Raw genomic sequence first — 23,591 nt, forward strand, 5'->3', positions numbered from 1 at the left:
CGGAAGCAGACTCCAGGCTCCGAGCTGTCAGCCCAGAGCCCGACGCGGGGCTCGAACTCACGGACCACAAGATCATGACCTGAGCTGAAGTCGGACGCTTAACCGACTGAGCCACCAGGAACCTCTATACCAGTGGTGGCATATGACCCACACTGTTGGTCACTTTGCCTTCTTCACTTACCTCCATACCTTAACTGTTTTGTGTTGGAGACTGAGTCCTTCCAAATAACGTCCTCCAAATCTTTACAACATCTAAGACACCAAGCAGAATTATTTTTTTAAGTTTATTTACTTTAGAGAGAGAGAGAGAGAGAGAGAGAGCAATCAGGGGAGGGGCAGAGAGAGAGAAGAAGAGAGAGAGAATCTCAAGCAGGTTCTGCACTTCCAGCTCAGAGCCTGATGCAGGGCCCAAGGCCACGAACCATGAGATCATGACCTGAGCCGAAATCAAGAGTCGGATGCCTAACTGACTGGGCCACCCAGGTGCCACGACACCAAGCAAAATTAATAGTAACTGAATATTCCAGTACTATTTATAATAACTAACATGTTAGTTTTCAATAGATCAGATTTTTCATACAATAAAATTATAGGAACACTGTAAAGTACACCGGGGTCCTATCAATACGTTTAGCACATCTGTTTTTTCTTTTAATAGAACTTTGATTTTTGTAATTTAATTGCCACCAAGATTTAAAGCCCATTAGAAGCTTCAAATCTGCTTGGCCCTGAAGTCTTTTAAACTACTATTTAACACTTCAGAGAGACAGCAAAACTACATTAGGTTTGACTCTGCTTATCTCGGGAAATAAGTATAACACTATAGGTTCACAGCTTTTCTGTCTTTTAACTGACAATGTATGTTTCTGGGGCCCCCAGTTTTCCATGTTTAAAATTAAGCTGCCAATTACCTACCCAGTAAGCATTTTCCTTATATTCCATGAAAACAGGCATGACATCAGGGCTGAACAAACCTCCGATGTATTTCATGTTCCTTTCCCCAACTGCATAGAGATTAAAAAGCTATATATGCTCATTGCAAACTCAGCATTTACAAAAGTATCTGACCCTTTTCTTGAGGAATCTCATGAGGCATCTCTCTGATAAGAAAGGTTACTCTTAAATTCTATTCATACTAACTTCCACAGACGCCATAGAGAATGCCTACCACAAAACACACGTGCAAGTAAAAAGGGCTCAACACGACTACAACAGTTTGCTCGTGACGCTCCAGGACGACAAGGACCTGGCTAACTTCATTAAATGAGCCAATCTATTCAAATTACACATATGTCAGGGCGCCTGGGTGGCTTAGTCGGTTAAGCGTCCCACTTTGGCTCAGGTCAAGATCTCATAGTTTGCGGGTTCGAGCCTTGCGTCAGGCTCTGTGCTGATAACTCAGAGCCTGGAGCCCGCTTCAGATTCTATGTCTCCCTCTCTCTCTGCCCCTTCCCTGCTCACACTCTGTCTCTGTCTCTCTCAAAAATAAACATTAAAATATAGTTTTAAAAAAATGAATTACACATATGTCTCCATCCGAGAGTAATAGCACTTAGGATGTAAAGAAATGTCCTTATTACGTTAGTCGATCCACACCTTCTATTACCAATCCAGTCTCAAACCCACACAGGACATCCAGTGCAACACTCTGAATCACCTGGTTAATGAACATGTAAGAGGGCATCTCTCTTCACAGAGACCAAGTTCACTGCTCTGTTACAGAGTGCGGAGTTTTTTATTGAACACTAAAACCAACTCTAACCATTTTCTGCCTTTTAAGGGGAAGGGAGAGGAGTGATGTAATTCAGGCATAGTAATAAAATAGTCAATCATAAAAATAAGTAGTTGCTCCTAACATATGATGGCTTCCATCAATATCCTGTAATCCTAACCAGTGTGACTGGGAGTGGAGGGTCCCAGCCTTGAATAAGCAAACGTGGACCCCAAAGGTAAGTCGAGAGGTGAGAAGCTCAGGAGGGCATTCCTGAAAACCAGAGAAGCAGGGAATCTTGGAGAGGGCAAGAGGTCTGGCAATGCGGTAATGTCTGACTTCCATCTCCTCAGACCTGCAGTAGAGACAGGGGCGCCTGGGTGGCTGGGTCGGCTAAGCCTCTGACTCTTGATTTTGGCTCAGGTCATGATCTCACAGTTCTTGAGTTTGAGCCCTAAGACGGGCTCTGTGCTGACAGCGCGGAGCCTGCTTGGGATTCTCTCTCCCTGCCCTTCCCCCACTCAGGCACGCACGCTCTCTCTCCCTCCCTCTCAAAATAAATAAATAAACTTAAAAAAAACTGCTACTGACACACATGCCTTGTTTGGGAGATGGGGGAGAGTATGTGAGCACCATGAGGTGGCAGTATGGCAGCTATAGGAGGAGAGAGGTAATGAAGGAGGAGGAAGTAAATTGTCAACTGAGTGGAATGCCAGGCACAGACACGTACAGGTAAACCCACGTACCTGTGACCCACCAGAGTAAACTGGTACCAGGAAACCATGAACAAGCTGAGAGCATCAATCCGCTCGCCAAGCTCAGCAGAACTGCACCTCTGTAAGAAAATAATGTGCTGTAGGACATCTACCATCATTAATATTTTATTGTCCCAAATAGAAAATACATCTCCTACCTCTGGGTACATCCAAGAGATAATATGAGTGTGAAAAAACCCAGTGAGATAATGAGAGCTCATTGAAAACCAATATTATATCCAGTCAGAACACTGAGGGGTAGCCAGGTGGCTCAGTCGGTTAAGTGTCCAACCTCAGCCCAGGTCATGACCTCACCATTCCGGAGTTCGATTCCCCAGCCGGACTCTGTGCTGACAGCTCAGAGCCTGGAGCCTGCTTTGGATTCTGTGTCTCCCACTCTTTTACTGCCACTCCCCAGCTCAGGTGTGCACGCATGTGGGCACGTGCTCTCTCTCTTTCCCTCTCTCTCTCAAAAATAAATAAAACATTGGGGCACCTGGGTGGCTCATCCAACTTCGGCTCAGGTCATGGTCTCACTGCTTGTGAGTTTGAGCCCCACATCGGGCTCTGTGCTGACAGCTCAGGGCCTGGAGTCTGCTTCAGATTCTGTGTCTCCCTCTCTCTTCTCTGCTCCTCCCTCACTCCCACTCTGTCTCTCTCTGTCTCTCAAAAATAAACATTAAACATTTTTAAAATAAATAAACAAATAAACATTAAAAATCAAGAAAAAAGAACACTGAAGTAATAGCAACTCAGACTTGAAATAAATGATATCTTCAATCTTTCATGGTCAATGTAAAACACAGCGATTGAGTACTCTCAGACTATTAAATTATAGTCCATATTGGCCATGTGACATGTGACATGTGACAACTCTGCCGAAGACAAAGAGAAAAAGTCACTGGGAATCGTTTCTATTTAGTTTGCCTCTTTTTCCTTCCTCTGCCTCAAAACAGTCTGGGCCTTTCTGGGACTGCTGTTAACTGTATAAATAATCGACAGTTGTGTGAGTTTTAAAACAACCACAAACTGCTTCATTCTTTTGCTACTTCGGCAAAAACTTGCAGGAGGAGGAATCAAAAAATTTAACTCCACTTTAGGGGAATATCCAGAAGCAATAATAGCTACCACGTGGCACTCAATTAAATAGCTACAACATAAACTAAGCTAAAAAACACAGCACTTACTACCTCCCATGCACTGTTTTAAGACTTTTGCATCTTGGGGCGCCTGGGTGGCTCAGTCGGTTGAGCGTCCGACTTCAGCCCGGGTCACGATCTCGCGGTCTGTGAGTTCGAGCCCCGTGTCAGGCTCTGGGCTGATGGCTCAGAGCCTGAAGCCTGTTTCAGATTCTGTGTCTCCCTCTCTGTCTCTAGCCCTCCCCCGTTCATGCTCTGTCTCTCTCTGTCTCAAGAATAAATAAACGTTAAAAAAAAAAAAAAAGACTTTTGCATCTTATTAGGCTCTCAATCTTCCCAAGTCTCTAAGGTAAATGCTCTTCTTATCCCCATTTTGCAGAGGCAGACACTGGGGGAAAGAGCACTTAAATAACCTGTCGGAGGTCATACACGGCAGCTCTGCTAGGACTCAGAAACCAAAAAAGGTCATCAGGCCCTGGAGTGAGGCTCTCGGCTACTATCCCGCCCACCCCCACTTCCAAGGTGAAGGATCACCCTGGGTCTACAGAAGACCAGATGTGAAAAAAGGCCGTGGAGGACACTGTTGATTTTTTTGTATCCCCAATTCAACGACAAATGTTTACGAGGACCTACTATGTGCAGGCTGTGTTCTAGGGGCTTGGGATACATCCATGAACAAACATCCCTTTCCTCTCGAGGGCTCCCATTCCAGTGAGGGAGGAACAGACAGTAAACACAATTAATAAATAATGCAGGATATCAGAAGGCGGAAGGCACTAGTGGTAAGAGTCCCAAGGCTGGGAGCACTGGGGCGGGCTGATGGGAAACTGGAAGCATGAGGAAGACACAGTTTATCTAGCTCCCTCATTCTCTCGGGGTCTATCATCAGCACTGATCCTTCGGCTTCCCAACGTCCCGTCGGTACGCTCTGGGCCCCTCCCTCGCCCTTCTCCCATCCCTCACCTCTTTACCGCATCAACACTTACCTGGGATGCAATCTCTTATGGATTTTAGAAAGCGATTTCTACTACGATGGTCATGACTCATGAAAGCCTAATGCAACATTTCTCCAGCAGGGTTCTGAGAAACACTAATTTTATGAGATGTTAACAGGTGTTCTAAAAGAGGAATTCTACTTTTTTTTTTTTTGGAGGGAGAAAGAGAGCGTGCACAAGTTGGGGGGGGGGGAGCAGAGGGAGAGAGACAGGGAGAGAGAATCTCAAGCAGGCTCCTCGCTCAGCGGAGCTTAGGAGCCCTATGTGGGGCCCCATCTCACAACGGTAAACTCATGACCTGAGCCAAAATCGAGAGTCGGATGTTTAACCAACTGAGCCAACCAGGCGCCCGGGAATTCTATTTTCAAATAAGTTTGAGAAACTCCCAGGAGGTCTCTCGTCTGCGGATGTGCATTGTGAATCACAAAGAGAGGAATGTGAAGTGCAGATTTAGGAGACGTTGCCTTTTTCTCTCAGGGTATCTATCAACATCTCAAGACACCAGTGTCCCACAGAACACAGTTGGGGAAATGCTGGTCCCATGAGCTACATCTCCATCTTCAATGCCTCCCTCCAACAGACAGAATTACAACACGTCTACCAAAAAAGCCCCTCATTTTACAGGTGAGAAAAACAAAGCCAGGGACACGACGTGACTCTTCCACAGTCGAATGATGAGTTACTGTTGGCTGAGCAGGACTCCAGCCCTCAAGCCTGGCCTCGGGGTCCTGGCCCAATTCTCCTTTTGCTGTTCCATATAACCGATGCCTATTTTTAAAGGGAATTTTCGAAACAAAGCTTTGATGCATGGGAAGAATCCCCTTCCTTTCTCTTCCTTTGTGCCTTTCTTCCTTCTTTCCCTTCCTCCCAAATATGCGAAGGCATCCAAGATCAAAAGATACAAGCTGTGAATGAGCTAACATATGGAAACCTCCTGGCTCCATGCCTGACAGAGTTAAATCATAAATAGTAGTTCTTTTTCCCATTCCCTGCCCTCAAGTTGCTTGCTGTCTAGCAGGAAGATCTAAAATAACTGTAATGGTATTTTTTTAATTTTTTTTATTGTTTTTATTTATTTTTGTGTTTTTTTTTAAATTTTTTTTCCCAACGTTTTTATTTATTTTTGGGACAGAGAGAGACAGAGCATGAACGGGGGAGGGGCAGAGAGAGAGGGAGACACAGAATCGGAAACAGGCTCCAGGCTCCGAGCCATCAGCCCAGAGCCTGACGCGGGGCTCGAACTCCCGACCGCGAGATCGTGACCTGGCTGAAGTCGGACGCCTAACCGACTGCGCCACCCAGGCGCCCCAATGTTTTTATTTATTTTTGAAGGAGAGAGAGAGAGACAGAGCATGAATGAGGGAGGAACAGAGAGAGGGAGACACAGAATTTGAAGCAGGCTCCAGGCTCCAAGCTGTCAGCCCAGAGCCCGATGTAGGGCTCGAGCCCATGTACTGTGAGATTATGACCTGAGCCGAAGTCAGACGCTTAACTAACTGGCTGAGCCACCCAAGTGCCCCTAACTGTAATGTTTTTTAAAATTGTAATACACAATAATAATAAAAGACAGAAGAGGTTAAGGGTGGAATTTAAGGTAGTATGTAGCATAAAGGAACCCTTGGGATAATCAGAGAAGACTTCACAGAGCAGATGCTTGAGCTGGGTTTAGAGGGGTGAGTAAGAGCTTGCCAGGACACCAAGGCATAGAAGGCAGCCAGACAGAGGGAAGAGCACATACTTGCAGACAAAGGCCTGGAACAGTCCAGCACTTCTAGGGAACTGGAAGTGATTTCAGCCCAGATGAAGCACGGGGATAAGGTAGGAAGTGTCTGTAAAAGTAAGAGGGGTGGGGGAACAGATCCTGTCTCACATGACCTCGTATGGAAACACCACTTAAAGGTTCTAAGCCAGGGAGTGATGGAGTTAGATGTGCATTTCTGGAGAGTTCACTGGGGGCGGGGCTGGTGGGGGCAGTGCAGAGAAGGCCACACTGAAGAGAGACCATGAAGAGGCAAGAGAGGAAGCCTAGATGAAAGATGGTGAGGGCTCCACAGAGGCAGATAGGGTGGGGATCGCAGGGGAAGGGACAGATCTGAGAGAAGTAGTAGAATTGACTAGACTTAATGCCAAATAGACACAGAAAATGAGAAAGACACAGTTGTAGGAGTTTCTGGCTCGGATGATTTCTGGTTCCTGGTTTCTGGCTCGGATGACAGAGTGATAGCTAGGAAGGGTGAAGCAAGGCATGGAGGAAGACGAACGTGTTTGGGGACTGGGGACTTCTGAGTCCAGACCTGGACACCTGGGGGTATGCTCTCATGTCTGCTGGGGAAGGATCCACCAGGCATTTGCCAAATGTGGGAACCTCCACACTGTAAGAGCAAACAGTTATCTGAGGCAGATGTTTTAAAGGTTCCTCCAATCTTTGTACATGAAAGGCTGGGCCTGAACACAGGAGAAAAGACGTATCCCAAAGGGTAGAGACAGGGTTAATGAGGACCAGGCATATGCTGGTTCCGACACTTAATCTCAAGACTGCTGACTCCCTGGGTGCCCCATGGTTGGAGCAAGTCCCAAAATATCACAGGATGCAGAGATCTCTCTGGGTGTCCCTCCTTCGCAGAGAATAGAGATCGATGCCCAGGCTGCCATCCTGTTTTCTCTCATCAGGGCACCGTGGTCTCGTCCCATCAAATGCCCGTAACTGTAAGGAGGGGTCTGAAGGAAATGGCAGCAGCGTGTCTTCTCTGCCCCTGAGAATGCTCCCCCATGTGGAAACTTCCTCAGAGCACCCAAGCAGGAGCTTCCAAAACCTTACTTGACCGGGCACAACCTTCAGCCCTCCATCCTCTGCTTTCTAGCAACTCTTCAGCACCGGGGCAAACACCCTCCACAGTACGCAGTAACGTCATGCAACATTGTTGCTATCTAGGGAAAGTGGAATATGAAATACCTGGCTGGCGCAGATCTAGCTGCTCAACAAAAGAAGTATTTCTTCCTTCAACTTTAATAGCCAATTCCTTGATGGCTTCCAAACCGACACTCACCCAAATGGGTTAGGATCTGGCCCTGGATGGGGGTGCCCACTCACGGCCCATCTGGAAACAAGCGAGACCTCTCCAAAAATCCAGTGGGTGAGGAACACGAGACTGCCAAAGGCAGCCCCTGCCAGGCACCAGGTAGGTCTGGAGGCCACGCCCTTGACTGCCACTCCAGTATTTTTCCCCTCTGGCTTACTGCAATCGCCATCTAGGATAAAAAATGGGAAATGGTCAATTACATGAAAATGTACCCTCTATATTTCACAGACTTGTAGCAAGCAAGAAATGGTACCTGGCTTCAAGGAGCTTATTTTAGAAGGGAAGATGTGGCACTGTAATACAAAGCGGAACGTGCTAAGAGCTAGTTGGTGTGAGAGATGATTTCAGGCAGGCTAGATCAGGAATGCTTTGGGGAGAACCAAGCATTTTGGGATTTCACAAGGGAAAATGCAGCGAGTTCTTTACTTCATGTGAAGTTAACAGTATGAGCAAAAACATATACAGGAAGGGGCACCTGGGTGGCGCAGTCGGTTAAGCGGCCTACGTCAGCTTAGGTCATGATCTCGCGGTCCGTGAGTTCGAGCCCCGCGTCGGGCTCTGTGCTGACAGCTCAGAGCCTGGAGCCTGTTTCAGATTCTGTGTCTCCCTCTCTCTGACCCTCCCCTGTTCATGCTCTGTCTCTGTCTCAAAAATAAATAAACGTTAAAAAAAATTAAAATATATATATACATATACAGGAAAAGTGACTGGTATGTTGAGGGAACAGATGCAGTCCTACTTGAGTGGAACATATTCAGGACACCAGGCCATGTCCCCGCCTTCCCCTGGGACACCAGGCCATGTCCCTGCCTTCCCCCCACCCCCAAAGAGGGCTCTCACCTACCCCACTGTGCACCCAGGGTAATAGTCGTACACTTACTGAGCAGTTCCTGAGTTTCAGGTCTCTTCCTAGCCTTTGATAGGAACTCATTTAATCCTGGCAACAACTTTACAAGGTAACCTCTGTTACTAGACCCATTTAGTAGATCCAAAAACTGAGGCCCAGAGAGAACAAGTCACTTGTCCAAGATCATACAGCTGGTAAAGAGAGCTTAGGCAGACCAACTCCACCACCTGTGTCCCTAACTATTCCCTACTTCCCAGGGCTGTTTCACCAAGAGGTCTCATTTCACTGCATCAATGACTTCACACACAAAAACGTAACAACCGGAGAAAATGCTGGCAGGAGAATGTCTTTGTAAGAACAGACAGCCTGCTGGGCTGATGGCCCGTGCTACTGGGAAGCTCTCTGCAGGACAGAAGAAAGTCTTAGGGTCTGTTTCATGAGGAGGAGGAAAGCCATTCTGCCAATAAAGGAGTCAGAGGGAGAGAAGCAGAGCTGTGAGCCACAGGGATGATGGGAAGGGTGGTGAAGACAAAGGAGGCCAGGGCCTGGAGACTGAGCAGTCTTTGGGTGGGGAAGAGGGAGACCTAAACTGAATTTGCGGAGCACCACTGCTGTGGACTCTGGTCGGGGACCCCTCTCCCAGGACCCAGCAAATCCTCACGAAAACTACAAAACTGCCTGGTGTGATCTGATATTCTGGGGAAACTGATGAGGAGTCTGGGGTTTTGTAAATGAGGTACGGGGCAAAAACAGGAAGGGACCAACAACTGGGTCACATAAATTAAAACAGAGGCGAGAAAAAAGAAAACTCAAGTCAGGAAATGTAAATGATACCCTGAAGTTCAGATCTTTATCAGCCTGTACCTGTGAAATTTGCTGCCTGAGTTTCCACCTTTCAATGTTAGTGTTTTATGAAACATAAAGCATATATTAGGGCACCAGACTGAGTTCTAAATGTTCTAATAGTAATGTCACTTGACCAATATCCTTGAATGATGTTCCCTTGTTCTCACTGTCCCTGTTTCATGCCAAAATTGGGGCGAGAGGCGGATTATACAAGCACTTTGTTCATGCTGAGCCAAAACCCTCTAAACTTCCATTAATCTGTGAGATTTCTCCTTGTATTGACAAAAGAACAGTGACTCACTGAGACTCACACAAAAAGCCAGGTGCAAGTTACCAGAATCTAGTAACACTTCTCCCTTCTTTTCAGAAGGATCTCAAGTTAGCATATGGAGTAAATATGCAAGCTGGGGATGTGTATGTCTCTGAGAAAGTCAGCTCCAGAGAGAGACAGGTGATTTGGTATAAATATGCAAGATTTCCTTTCTTTTTCAACCTTCAGACTTGGAGCTTAAACATCTTCAGACTCCCAGAAAAGAAAAAAAGAAACAAAAAATAAAAAACCCAGACAGTTCCCAGAGCCTTTGCTCATGAATAACTTCTCACAGTGTTAGAGATATACGGGGGTCAGTGTGGAGGAAGAGAGATGAAGGGTCTCATCCCTCAGCCCCATCCAGAGGGAGAGGGGAGAAAGACAAACTTTAAGCCAGCTGGGAGTCTCAAGCCTGGTTTACTCTCCCACTCCACACTGATACAAGCCAGAAATGGCTTATTATTTTCATCCTCGGTTCTGGCAAGGAAAAGGTGCCTTCTGCTTAGATAATAATCCACTGGCTGTGCTGGTTACTCTTTCAGAGGGAGCAAAAAATTGAAACAGAGGCAAAATGCAGAAAGACTTCTTATCTTTTCAAGATGTGTTCCATTCAGATAAGTAAATTATGCAAGAGAGCAGATCCCTAAATAAATTGGGCGTACGCTTACCTGTGTAAATGCGATCAAGTGTGGCTATGGTACTTAATGTCAGTATCACTCTGTTGGACATCTGATAACTCCAGATTGGATTTAGTGAAGTGTACCATATGCGGAGAACAAGAAGAAGAATCTGTCCTAAGATGAATCCCCAGATTCTGAGGTACCTGTAAGAACAAAAGTATTTTTAATAACTTTTTATGTGCTTTCAATGTACCATGGTCAGAGTGAATTTCATAGTTTCATAGAAGGAGTCTATAAAGTAGCCCTGTTGGTAATTTGCAGTAATGAACATGCCTTCATCTTCAGTCTTTATAAAGCCCATTACCTAGGCAACTTGTTGCAATTTCCTAATTCTCAAAACATCGTGGAGACTGATGGCAAGTATTCGCATTCCGATTTTGTGAAAAGGGGGAAAAAGTGAGACTTCTAGAAGCTGTATGCAAAGTAAAAACTATCACTTATATTCCTGGTCCCAACTTTCTCTTTGGTAAATGATCACACCTGGTTAAGATACGAACCTTTGTCGATGGATATAAGATACCATACCTTTGTAAGCCACTTCCTGTCCACCATGTCACGGCTTGTACTATCAACGAGGAAGACACTCCAAGGGCAAGGACCACTAGCCGAACTCTGGCATTTGGAGCCTGGAAGGAGGCGATGCTGCCTACAAACAAATTAAGGAGAGCTCAACATTTCCGGCAATCATGCATTGGAACACAATGATCTGCATTCGATAACTGTTGCATCTGACACCATCTCTACACCCAGACAGATAAATATGGACTTGTGTGTATAAATTAAACAATTTTTAATTTTTTGTGATGTCATTCTTAACAATACGTTCACTACGTTCAAGTGTACAATTCAATGGTTTCTAATATATTCACAAAGTTGTGCAACTATTACCACTAATTCCAGAATATTTTTACCACCCCAAAAAGAAACTCCCTTTTCCTCCTCCCTACTGCCCCAACCCCTGGCAATCACTAATCTACTTCCTGTCGTATAGATTTTTCCCATTCTGGGCATCTCATATCAGTGGACTCCTATACTAGGTAGCCTTCTGTGACTGGCTTCTTCCATTTAATCAGAATATTTTCAAGGCTTATCCATATTATAGCATGTATGAGTACTTCGTTCCTTTTTATGGCTGAATCATATCCACTGCATGGATATACTGCATTTCATTCATTCATCAGTGATGGGCATTTGGGTTGTTTCCATTCTTTGGCTACTAAGGATAATGCTGCTAGGGGTGCCTAGGTGCCTCAGTCAGTTAAGTGTCCGACTTCAGCTCAGGTCATGACCTCAGTTTGTGAGTTCGAGCCCCACATCAGGCTCTGTGCTGACAGCTCAGAGCCTGGAGCCTGCTTGGGATTCCGTGTCTCCCTCTTTCGCTGCCCCTTCCCTGCTTCCATGCATGCGTGCTCTCTCTCTCAAAAATAAATGAACACTATTTTTTTAAAATCAGGATGCAGAAAAAACATTGACAATTATTAATTTTATCATTCATTTATAAATATATAAATCATACACTGGAGGCACCTGGGTGGCTCAGTCAGTTAAGCAACTTCAGCGTAGCTCATGATCTCGCAGTTCATGAGTTCGAGCCCTGCATCGGGCTCTGTGCTGACAGCTCAGAGCCTGGAGCCTGCTTCAGATTCTGTGTCTCCCTCTCTCTGCCCCTCCCCTGCTCTCCCCCTCTCTCTCTCTCTCTCTCTCTCTCTCAAAAATAAATAAACATTTGTATTTGTTTTGAAAAAAGAATAATACTGCTATAAACATTTGTGTGCAAACAAGGTCTTATATGAACATAGGTTTTCGTTTTCTCAGGTATATACTGAGAAGTGGAATAGGTCATATGAGAACTCTGCTTAACGTTTCAAGGAACTGCCAAACTGATTTCAAAAGCAGCTGCACCATTTTATATTCCTACCAGTCATGTGTGAGGGTTCAAGTTTTCCATATTCTTGCCAACACTCATCACTACCTATCTTTTTGATTAGAGCCATCCTAGTGGGTCAAAATTTATCAGGCAAGAAAAGACCTAAACCAATAGGAATATGAACTAGTTTGTAGTTAAGTACATAGTAATTAACCCAAAACGTCTGAGGTGCCAGATGAGGTGATAGCATGTAACACCCAGATCTTCTCTGTCGTTATATAAGGATTCCTTAGGACTTTGTCTTTAAAGACAAAGTTGTTTCATTTCCTTAGCAGCATCTGAAGGGAGTTTTAAGGTAAACCACAGCTTACAGCAGCCTCTGTCTAGCATCAGCAGAGCTCAGTGACTACCCAGAAGAGGATCTGGCCAAAACAGTCTCTTCATCCTCAAATTCGACATCACTTTCCTACCTACTCCATTTTCTCAAATTTATCTCCACCTCAACTCAAGTGATGGATCTGCACAGAGGAAGGAGGCGAAATGGGAACAACAGGAAGCATCCCAAATACCATACACACCCCAAACTTATTAATATCAACATCCCTTACAGCCACCAGAAGTTACTTGGCCAGAAGTGGATTTAAACAATCAAAAAACCACCCCAGTAACTCTCAGTCAATAGCTCTGTAGATAAGGCTTGACACAGGCAGCATTGAGCAAAGGCAACAAAGAAGTGCCACTGACGAGACCACTCCCATTAAAGCCAACCAAGGAGCGTGATGAGAAAATGAAACCTGCAACACTCAGGCCACAGTAATTCCTAGGAGGGTACTGTAAGCCGAAGGCAGTGTAGCTCGGCCACTATACCCTCAACTCAGGGTAGAACGCCTCATTTCTATTATTTCTGGAGCTGACATTTTCACATTTGATTGGTCTTTCCATTTCTCTGGACGTCGTCTGCATAAAGGGTGCATTTTTCAGTGGTCTTTACCACTATCCTTTCGGAGCCCAAGATCTTGAGAAGCCGAGTCCTACACCCTTGCGGGTATCCACAGAACTCACTGCCCTAACCTCATTCTGCCTTCTTCGGGGACTGGCCCACAGAAAAGCAGAAGGCAATTTCATAGTAATTCCTGTCACTGTTTCTGAAAAAAAGTCAAATGACTGTATCCAGAGAGAAGAAATACACGCCACTTGGAAAACTCCAGAGAAACCGGCTGCACTGCATTGTAACAGAAGAGTAAGACATCTGGAGTTTTCAGCTACAGATTCAACCAGATCACAGTCTGGTGTTTTTGTTTTCTAAACCTTTTCTTCCATGACCCCACCCTCTTACTTTTTTACTCCCAGTACTTCTTCAAGGTCTCTCAATATTTATTTATATTAATAATCTCAATTCCTTGGGACAGTAAGTGTACATTCAAAATTTTTAATTGATAATTGCTAATGGCGACATAACACATTCAAATTCAGAATCTAAAAGATACCAAAGGTATGTATGGCAAAGTTTCCCTTTTATGTCTGTGTCTAGATACCATTTTCAAGTAACTAAAATGCTATCGGGATTTTGTTTTTTTTTTTTTTTAAATGCTTCTAGGGCCATTTAATGCATTAAAAACTAACTATATTTCCATCTAAACCTTCTTATACAAATGTTAGTATTCTGCACACACTGTTTAGTGATTCCTTTTTTTCACTTAATAATATATTTAAAGATTATTCCATTCCTTACATAATGTTCTCGTTCGTTTATATAGCTGCCCAGTATTCTACAGTGTTCCAATTTTCAAAACCATAATTTATTTAACCAATCCCATATATAGGACATGTAGGTTATTTCTAACCTTGCTATTACAAATATTGCTATAATGATTAACAACCTTATAGTTTTACCATTTTTTTAAAAAAAAATTTTTTTAACGTTTATTTAGTTTTGAGACAGGGAGAGACAGAGCATGAACGGGGGAGGGTCAGAGAGAGAGGGAGACACAGAATCTGAAACAGGCTCCAGGCTCTGAGCTGTCAGCACAGAGCCCAACACGGGGCTCAAACTCATGGACCACGAGATCATGACCTGAGCCGAAGTCGGACGCCCAACTGACTGAGCCACTCAGGCGCCCCAAGTTTTACCATCTTAAGCCATACGTAAGTATATCTGTAGGGTATATTTCTAGAAATGGAATTGCTGAGCAAAAGGGTATATATGTATTTGTAATTTTGATAAATGCTGATAAATTATCGTCTGCAGAACTTGTGCCAATTTATATCCCCACCAGCAATGTCTGAGTGCCCGCTTTCCCGTCCTTACAATACAGTGTTACCCGACTTTGGCAATCCAGCATATGAAGCTACATACAAATATATGTGTGTGTGTAAGTTGTATTCTACACATTTTAATTTTAAAATACATATTTAAAAAATTACATTTTTTCCCAGTAAACTGATCATATCCTTTGCTCTGTTACCTATCGAATTGTTGTTCCTTTTTATTATTGATTTGTAAAAACTCCATGTTAGTGATATTAGCCCTTTGACAAAAGAGTTACAAATATCTTTCCTAATTTGTTTGACTCTGTTTACTATAGTGTTCATTGGGCATAATTTTCCTACTTTCATGAAGTATCATTCAACAAATTTTAATGGTTTCTGAGTTTTCTGTCATAGTTGGAAAAAAAGTACACAAAATTTTCAAGAGTTGACCTGTTCTCCCTCTTGATTTCAGTGATTTTTTTAGGCTTTTCTGATCTGACAGAAAAGTTAGAAATGTTAAAGACATTGGCTCTTGGTCTAGTCTTCCAGTTCTAGTAAAACTCTTTAAGACAGTAGTAAGAGAAAGAGTGATCTTTGTTTTTCATTTAATCATTTAGCATACAAAGAACAATGTACATATTTTCCCTTGATTTTGAAAAAAACAAAAAACAAAAAACAAACACACATACACAACCCCTTCAAGAAGCACTTTTAAATCTTACCAATAGTAATTATCCGCAACAGGATTAGCATCCACTTCTTGTTAGCCAATTTCCAGAAAGGAGTAAGTGTTAGGAATATTGGAGAAAGAAACACTATGCCAAAACCTTCAAGCCCAGTGAGTTCTAGAGTTTGCAGGGGAAAGTAATAAATCATCGGTCCCAGGCCATGGCAGAGAGACCAAGAAACATACCCTAGGAAAAAAAAAAAAAAAGATTAAGGAGAATGTGTAAATGTGACTTTGTTTCAAACAGTAGCCCTGCCCCTCCACTGTAAGGGCTCCGGCTGACCACCCTCCTTCACGATTCTGACCCTAACTGGGTTCCTGTACAGAATTAATTCCTCCCCTTCCTGGGACAAGAAGAGAATATCCCAGGTTGAAAATGGCTTCCTGCTGTTGTGAGTCCCTTGACACCCCTTGTTTATTCCTTTAACCTTGTTCACACCCACACAGGTCGTCCGTTTATTGAAACCTCTTCATTTGGACCATCTAGGTTGAAATTGACAAAATTTCTTTACCTAAGTCAACCATCCTATAAAGAGCAATATCATGAAAAACAAAAAGGGGAACTAACAAGGGTGTCCAGCTGGCTCAAAAGGAGGACTATGCCACTTTTGATCTCTGGGCTGGGTGTAGAGATAACTACCAAAAAAAAAAAAAAAAAAAAAAAAAAAGCAAAACAAAAAAAAACAAAAAAAAAAACGAACAAACAGCAGGTGGCCCCTCCTTTGCTCCCACTCCAGACTACATCCAAAGGCAGGTTAGTCAGGCAACAATCATTTACTTGTTAGCAGACTTTTTAAAACCTAACCTTATAAGACAGTATGGCGTAGTGAAATTCCAGGATCTGGAGTCAGGTTCACCTCTGCCAACTACTGACTGTATAATCTTCTACAACAATAATTACCTAATGGGCACTTACTATGCGGCAGCATCTGTGCTAGGTATTTACAGAGATCTTATTCCTCCTACAGCTCACGTCCTATGATAATGGACACTTTTTACTCCCCTCTTACAAGCGTAAAAACAAACAAGAACAAAAAAACTTCTGAGATTCAGAAAGTAATCGTCTAAAGTTGAAAAAGTGGCAAACGGCAGAGTGAACTTAAACCCACGCAGACTGGCTCCAAACGTAGCCATCTAACCATCACGTGTAGTAACTTTCTCCCGAGGTACTTCTCAGGCTCCCTCTCTGAACCAGCAAAGTAGTCCTTTCAGCCACCTCACCGAGTTGCTAAGATTAAATGAGATCAAGTACACAGAATACCTAGCACCCTGGGTACTTACTGAACGTAATTCACTTTACACCGCCGTACTTAATACATTTGAACCTAGGGGGAAAAAAAGTGGGGGGTACCCTCCCGAGTATTACCAGCTCCCAGAAAATCAAGTTCTTAGGAAGGTGCCCCTCCCAAGCGAAAATAATGTTTCATAATGAACAGCGAGATTATAACACTGTCCCAAACATTTGGGAAATCTGACTTTAGTCACACGACTCCGAGAGAACTGCCCAATAATTGTCCTTGGGGCTTTTTGCAAAGCTGCGAGGTGCGCACATGGGACCCCAGTTCGACGCTTTTCGCGCAATGCCCAAACGCGCAGCCGCCACCGAGGCCACTCGTGCGGGGCCAACACAGACAGCAGCTGCCTCCCTGCGTGCTCACCTCAAGCCGCTGGGGGACACGGGGACCCCTTTCCTTGTGAAAGTTAAGGTCCGGTACTGAATCTTACTAACGTAAAGGTCGCGGAGGGGGCCGGTTCGGGAGCGGTCCCAGCCGCGCGGGGTCAAGGTCGACACGTGGAGAATAGAGAGCCATCCCAGGGTGGAGTGGAGCTCGGAGGCACCGTCTCCCCCACGGAATCCTCGGCTTCCGAACCTCAGTCTAGGTCTCGTCTTTTTTGACGGCGGTAGCAAAAGTTCCCAGAGGACTTCTGCATCCTGGGCGCGCGGCGCGCTCCCTCCCGAGCCCAGCCAACCGGCCGAGCGCCGCGGCTCCGGGCCGGGTGGGGGGCAGGCCCCCGCGAACGCGCGCCCGGGGGCGGCGGCCTCAGCTTACCCAGGAGGCTCTCCAGGAGGATTTCTCGCCACAGCCAGGACATGGCCGCGACGCGCAGCGGCGCTTTCCGAGCGAGCAGCGAGCGCCTGCCCCGCCGCGCACGCCCCGCGCCCGCCGCCGCGTCCTCCGGAGCCGGGTCCGCGCGCACGTCCCCTCGCCGAGCCTGCTGCCACCCTCCAGCCCCGCGGCCCGCGCGCCGGGCCGGGCCCAGGAGAGGGTGGGGCCGCCGCGCGTCCGCCCCCGCCCACCACACCCAGCCCAGCCTGCCCGGGCCCGCACCACCTGCTCGCTCCGCCGCCGCACCCCCGGCCGGCCGCCCCCGCCCCGCGCCGTGGCGCCAGGCAGACTCGCGGGGGCCTGGAACCCCGTTGTCGGGGCGAAGGCGGGGTTGCCCGGCTCGGCCGCAGAGCAGCGCGGGGATGGAGCGCTGCCGGAGCCCCAGAGGACGGGCGGCTGGTGCGGGGTCTAAAAGGAGCCCCACGTTGGTGCGCTGCGAGGCGCAGGCTGGACGGGAGGGGGCCTGCAGGACGGGCTCCGGCGCCCGGGGCCATCAGGTGCCAACAGGACCGTGGGCCTTCTTTAAGCCGGGGCTAACACTTGGGAGGCGGCATTAGCCTCCCGAGACTGAGCTACTTCTCAGCCGGGCGGTAAACAAATTGCGCTCTGGAAGGGTGGTCCGAAAATCCCAGAGGCTCCAGGATTTTCTATGGCTTGTAGAGACCTTGCAACACTTGCTCAGGGGAGAGGAAACAGGTGAGGTGAGTGGAAACTCTGCCCTCCTCAACTTCATGAATAATGATGTCTGAGAGTGCCCATCCCGAAGGGGAAAAGGGAGAGGAGTTCCAGTCAACAGCGGAGCCAGTGAAGAAGGCCGGTGGTTTCTCGCTCACATATTACCACACCCCAGAATGTCTTGAAATTTTTTTTGAACCTTCTCAGAGCAATTTATTTTAATTCGCTTTAATTTTTTAGAAGAGTTTATCATTTATCACTGCTGGAAAGTTTGCTCTGAAATGAAACAATGATGAGTTGCCTAAAAGCCTCAGAATCCCTTAAGAGCAGTTGTTGCTAAAAGTCCATAGGAGTTTTAGGCAAAGAGTTCCAAAATCACTTAGTTACTTCCTAGGACTCCTGTCACAAGGATAGCATATACATCAATGCAATAGAACTGAGAGCCCCAAAAGGAATCCTCTCCATTGGGGTCAGATGCTTTTCAACAAGCTTGCCAAGACAAGTACATGGGGAAACAGATGGTCTTCAACAAATGGTTCTAGGACAACTGGATAGCCACCTGAAAAAGAATAAAGTAGGACCCTTACCTCACATAATATGCAAACACTAACCCTAAATGGATCAAAGCCCTAACGGTAAGACATAAAACTATAACTCTGAGAAGAACACATAAGAGTAAATCTTCAGGGTCTTAGGTTGGGCAGTGGATCCTTAAGAATGACACCCAAAGCCCAAGTAACAAAGACGTAAGAGGTAAGTTGGACCTCATCAAAATTAAAAGCTTTTGGGCTTTCCATTTTTTAATGTTTATTTATTTGTTTTTGAGAGAGAGAGAGCACATGCACAAGCCGAAGAGGGACAGAGAGAGACAGACAGACAGACAGACAGACAGAATCCGAAGAAGGCTCCAGGCTCTGAGCTGTCAGCACAGAGCCCGATGAAGGGCTCGAACCCATGAACCATGAGATTGTGACCTGACCCAAAGTCAGATGCTCAACCTACTGAGCCACCCAGGCACCCCAAAAGCTTTTGTGCTTTAAAGGACACTATCAAAAAAGTGGAAAAGCAATGTACATATTAGGAGACCGTGTTGTCAAATCATACATCTGGTAAGGAACTGGTATCTAGAATATGTATTAAAAAAAAATACAAGTCAACAGTGAAAAGACAAATAACCCAATTTAAAGATGAAGAGATGTGATAGACCTTTCTCCAAAGAACATTATACAAGTAGCCAATAAACACAGGCAAAAAATATTCAAATCATTTCATTAGGGGAAGGCAAGTCAAAACCACAACGAGATGCCCCTTTACACTCACTAATATGGCTATAATCAAAAAGTCAGACAATAACAAGTATCGGCAAAGATTTGGAGAAAGTGGAACCCTTCTACATTGTGGGAATATAAGATGGCGTAGCCACTTTGCAAAACAGTCTGATAATTTCTCAAATGACTAAATAGAGTTAACATATGACCTATCACTGCTCCTGAGTATGTATACCTAAGAAAAATGGAAGTGCAGAATTTGTACACAGATGCTCACAGAAACAGTATTCAGAATAGCCAAAAAGTGGGAAAACCCAAATGCGCGACAACCGCTGAATGGATAAACGAGATGTGGTATGGCCAAACAATAGAATAATATTTAGCAATAATGGAATAAAGTACTGATATATGCTACACGATGAATACGGCTTGGAAACGTTACACTAAGTAAAAGAAGCCAATCACAATGTAAGCCACATATTGTATGATTCCATTTAAATGAAATTTTCCAAACTGGCAAATTTATAGTGACCAAGAGTAAGTTAATAGTTGCTCAGGGCTGGGGGCCAAGTGGCAAAGGAAAGGGAATTAGTAGGTATATGTTTCTTTCAAGGGGGGATAAAACGCTCTAAACTTAGATTGGGGCAGTGGTTGTACAATTCCATGAATACACTAAGAATATTGCATAATACTTGTTAAATGGGTGAATTATGGGTGTGTGAATTATATCTCAAGAAGATAGTTTTTTTTTTTTTTAAAGGAGACAGTTTTTGAAAATGCAATTCATTCTGGTTATTTTATTTTGTAAAAATGTTTTGGCTGAGTTTCAGTCATTTGGTATCAGCCATTCTTCAACATGTGAGGGACTTCAGTGAATGTAAACAGCAGACACTGCATTTTCCTCCCTTTTTGCCCACATAGGTTTATTTTTCATACACCCATATGAAAAGCATCTAACCTAGTGCTCTGTGTGCCATGTAGGTTTCAAAGCTAAGCTTTAGGGAAAACTTTGCTTCTATTAAGGATACACTGTGTTTTCTCTTCCACTCAGAGCTCAGTTTTTAGTCTTAGTATTTTCTTTTCCTCTTTAACTGTTTGATCACAGCTAACTTCAAGAGAATCTGGAAAAATGCAGTCTAGCTGTGGGCCCAGAAAGGAAAGAAACCAAGTTATGGTGAGCAGTTGTCTGTCTTTGCTATAAACACCTATTTTATACACAGTGTTGACTTGAGGTTCAAATACACCTCGTACTAAGGCACTCAGCACATCGCCTATGGTATTTACGGTATTTAACAAATGGTAGCTTGCATTATTATTTGTATATTCCTTCATAATATTTGACCTCATGCTAAGCATATTGTAGGTAAGTACTCATTTGACCATTACATCAATAGCCTCTCCATCCTGAGCTCATGTTAATTGCCTTTTCTAGGCACTCTCCAATATATTCTGAATTTTTTCCAACTGCAGAGAGAAGAATGGCGTCAGTATGCCAATGAAAATTTCATCAAAGGTTTTTTCCCCCTTACCCTCTACAAAGGGATAATAATATTTCGGTTGTGTTTGCAGTAATTTTTCTGATTTACCATTTTGTCCCTCTGTGGCGCATTGTGGGAAAATGTATCATGATTCCTGACCCTTTCCTATGTAGCTTGTAAGTGTAGTTTGAATTATTGTTCCTTTAGAAGGTTAATTATGAAGTTGCTTTTCATTTCATTCCCAAATATCGTAAGTCAAATAGAATGCTTATATGAACTTTTAATTAGCTTGCTCTCCATTGAATTTCATTGGTAGTTAACTACTGTTATTATATAACTTTTACTAATTACATACAGAATATGTTACTGTATAGCTGATATCAGCACCATTCAGTTTGGCCTGCTCTGTGAATGCATCTATTATATATAATTCGCTGCTGCTGCCTCACATTCTGTATTTACAATCTGCCTGGCTTTAATTTGATTTCAAAGGCCATGGTCTTTTCATTTTTGTCCTTATCTCTTCTTTGACCTCCAAATGCCATTTGCATTCTTATTTTACATGGAAGTGAATGAAGCCCATTATGGTATTGCCCACTGCTTCTTTCTTCTTTCCCTATTACTTGGAGCATGAGCACGTCAAGGTCAGTGTGAGCATATTGAGACTATTTTTATCAGAAGACAAGAATCTCTACTAGAAGATAATACTTTTACGGAATAATGAAGATCTTCTGGTCTAACAAAAAACAGAAATGATTTTCTTTGAAGAGGCAAAATAAGAAGAAAGTCCTTCATGTCACTTCAAGCTCTCAATTATGCTCATGATTTTTTGAAAAGGGTCTGTGCTGCTTCATATAAGCCAAGTTCATGTTTTACAATGACAAATGTTTGTTACTCCCTCACATCACATGTCCACGGTGGGTCGGCTGCGGTGGCTTTCCATCATCAGGAATCTGGGACTCAGGCTGAGGGAGCAGCGTCTATCTGTGGGTCTCATGGAAAACCACATTTCTCCCAATCACACTCAGCAAATACAGTGGTCAAGCCGACCTCAGTGGGGCAAAGTCTGTACAAAAGAGGCAGGAAGGGTTTCAAACAATAATGCAATCTATTACAGCATGGATACATACATACATGTATATATACATATAAATATATATATATACACATATAAATATATATATATATACACACACATAGAGAGAATATGCCATATACAGAAAATGTATAGTTCTGTTAGTCCTTTACATTTTAATTAATAATTGATTAGTAGTTATTTAATTATCTTTGATTATTTGCTTCTTTTTGCCTAATACATTGAGAATATTTTCTCCTGTCCATAAACAGTCTTCTGCAATGTGACTTTAAATGGCCATATGTTATTTCATAGGATGGTTATATATCATTTACTTAACCATTCCCCTTTTGATGGATATTGAGGTTGCTTTGTTTATGATAGTATTCAATAAACAGATTCCCTACCTAGAAAACATGAGAAGAGAGAGTTTACACGTCCCTAACAAAATGAAAAAAGTAATGAAGTTCTCTAAGAAGCTGATGATCTTTGGCTTTGCTTTAGCCAAAGTCTTCAAGGCACTGGATTTTACTTGAGATTAGCTGACTTCAACTTGTCCCTGTGAAGAAACAGAGTACTCGTTGCCTGCCTCTCTCCACTTTGGACGGCTAAGTTTCTTCCCTTGAATGGAAGCAAAGTGGAAGCTCTCCATGGCAGAGAAGGTTGGCTATCTACCAGATATTCCTGTCTGTCCTCGACTGTCCGTAGGATAGTGTTGTTACTGGAAGGGAGCTGCTAGCCAGAGGCTGCCCTTCTGAGCTCTCTGGCATCTCCACGGGGTCTTGTGTGACTGGTTCTCATCAGTGAAATGTGACCAAGTGACATGTGTCACTGCCAGACAAGGAGGTGGAAACGTGCTGCCCTCTCCCCTTCTCTCCTCTTCTGCTTGTGATATTGAGGCCCCAGGGAAAGACTGAGCCACAAGAGGAGGGGGGCCTAGGTCCTTGACTCATTACAAGGTGGAAAACTAGTCCATTGACTGGGAACACCAACCTTGAACTGGTATATGTGATTAAGCCACTGAAATGCTGGGGTTTATTCATTAGAGAACTAGCATTGCCCCAACCAATATGCCCACATATTGGTTAAGTGGGTATGAAAATTTAAGGGAATGCCATTGAGCACTCATCCTGTGCCCTTCTAGGCACAAAAAAGAGAACGAGGAATAATCTGGTTACAAAATGTGAGTGTGATGTTTGTACTAATTTGTCCTCTAGGAATTGTGACGCTGCCCCTCATGAATATTTGGTCAGTAAACACTCTCTAGGGAAATCAGTCTCCTCAATTGCCAGAGTCTTCTATCAGATTTTCAACTAAGGTTACCTATAAAATCATCACATTCGTTTGAACTGGAAAAATGGGAACCATAATACAGTTATTAAGAGTGGGGCTTTAGGAGCGCCTGGGTGGCTTGGTCGGTTGAGTGTCCAACTTCGGCTCAGGTCATGATCTCACAGTCCGTGGGTTCGAGCTCCATGTTGGGCTGACAGCTCAGAGCCTGGAGCCTGCTTTGGATTCTGTGTCTCCTTCTCTCTCTGCCCCTCCCCTGCTCATTCTCCCTCCCTCCCTCCCTCTCTCTGTCTCTCTCCCCCCCCTTCTCTCTTAAACACAAATAAACACTTAAAAAATTTTTTTAAATGGGGCTTCAGAGCTAAACCGACCCGTATTCAAATCCCAGCTCACTCATAGACTAGCCCACAGCTAACCCTCCGGAAACAACAGCCAAAAACCAAACTGCATTACTGATGTGCGGAGAAAACCTCTGCTGCCCTGGGCAGTG

At 44.3% G+C, this 23,591-nt stretch overlaps 1 protein-coding gene across 2 annotated transcripts in view; it reads right to left on the minus strand.

Moving 5' to 3' along the window:
* CWH43 (cell wall biogenesis 43 C-terminal homolog) overlaps nt 1-17,388 on the minus strand; it is a 58,126-nt gene extending 40,738 nt beyond the window's left edge. The window contains exons 1-6 of one of the 2 annotated variants that reach the window (XM_023253127.2): nt 17,259-17,316; nt 15,203-15,394; nt 10,889-11,009; nt 10,352-10,506; nt 7,648-7,849; nt 2,458-2,546 (exon numbers count right to left, since the gene is read on the minus strand). In XM_023253127.2, the coding sequence (XP_023108895.2) occupies nt 2,458-2,546; nt 7,648-7,849; nt 10,352-10,506; nt 10,889-11,009; nt 15,203-15,394; nt 17,259-17,301 (802 nt within the window). In that variant the 5' untranslated portion in view covers nt 17,302-17,316. Of the gene's footprint in view, nt 1-2,457; nt 2,547-7,647; nt 7,850-10,351; nt 10,507-10,888; nt 11,010-15,202; nt 15,395-17,258 lie in introns of both variants that reach the window. The other variant, XR_006597107.1, reaches the window with a different exon arrangement.
* Nucleotides 17,389-23,591: the final 6,203 nt, after the last annotated feature.

The sequence above is a fragment of the Felis catus genome, chromosome B1 (assembly GCF_018350175.1).
Source record: "Felis catus isolate Fca126 chromosome B1, F.catus_Fca126_mat1.0, whole genome shotgun sequence".
NCBI classification, from domain to species: domain Eukaryota; kingdom Metazoa; phylum Chordata; class Mammalia; order Carnivora; family Felidae; genus Felis; species Felis catus.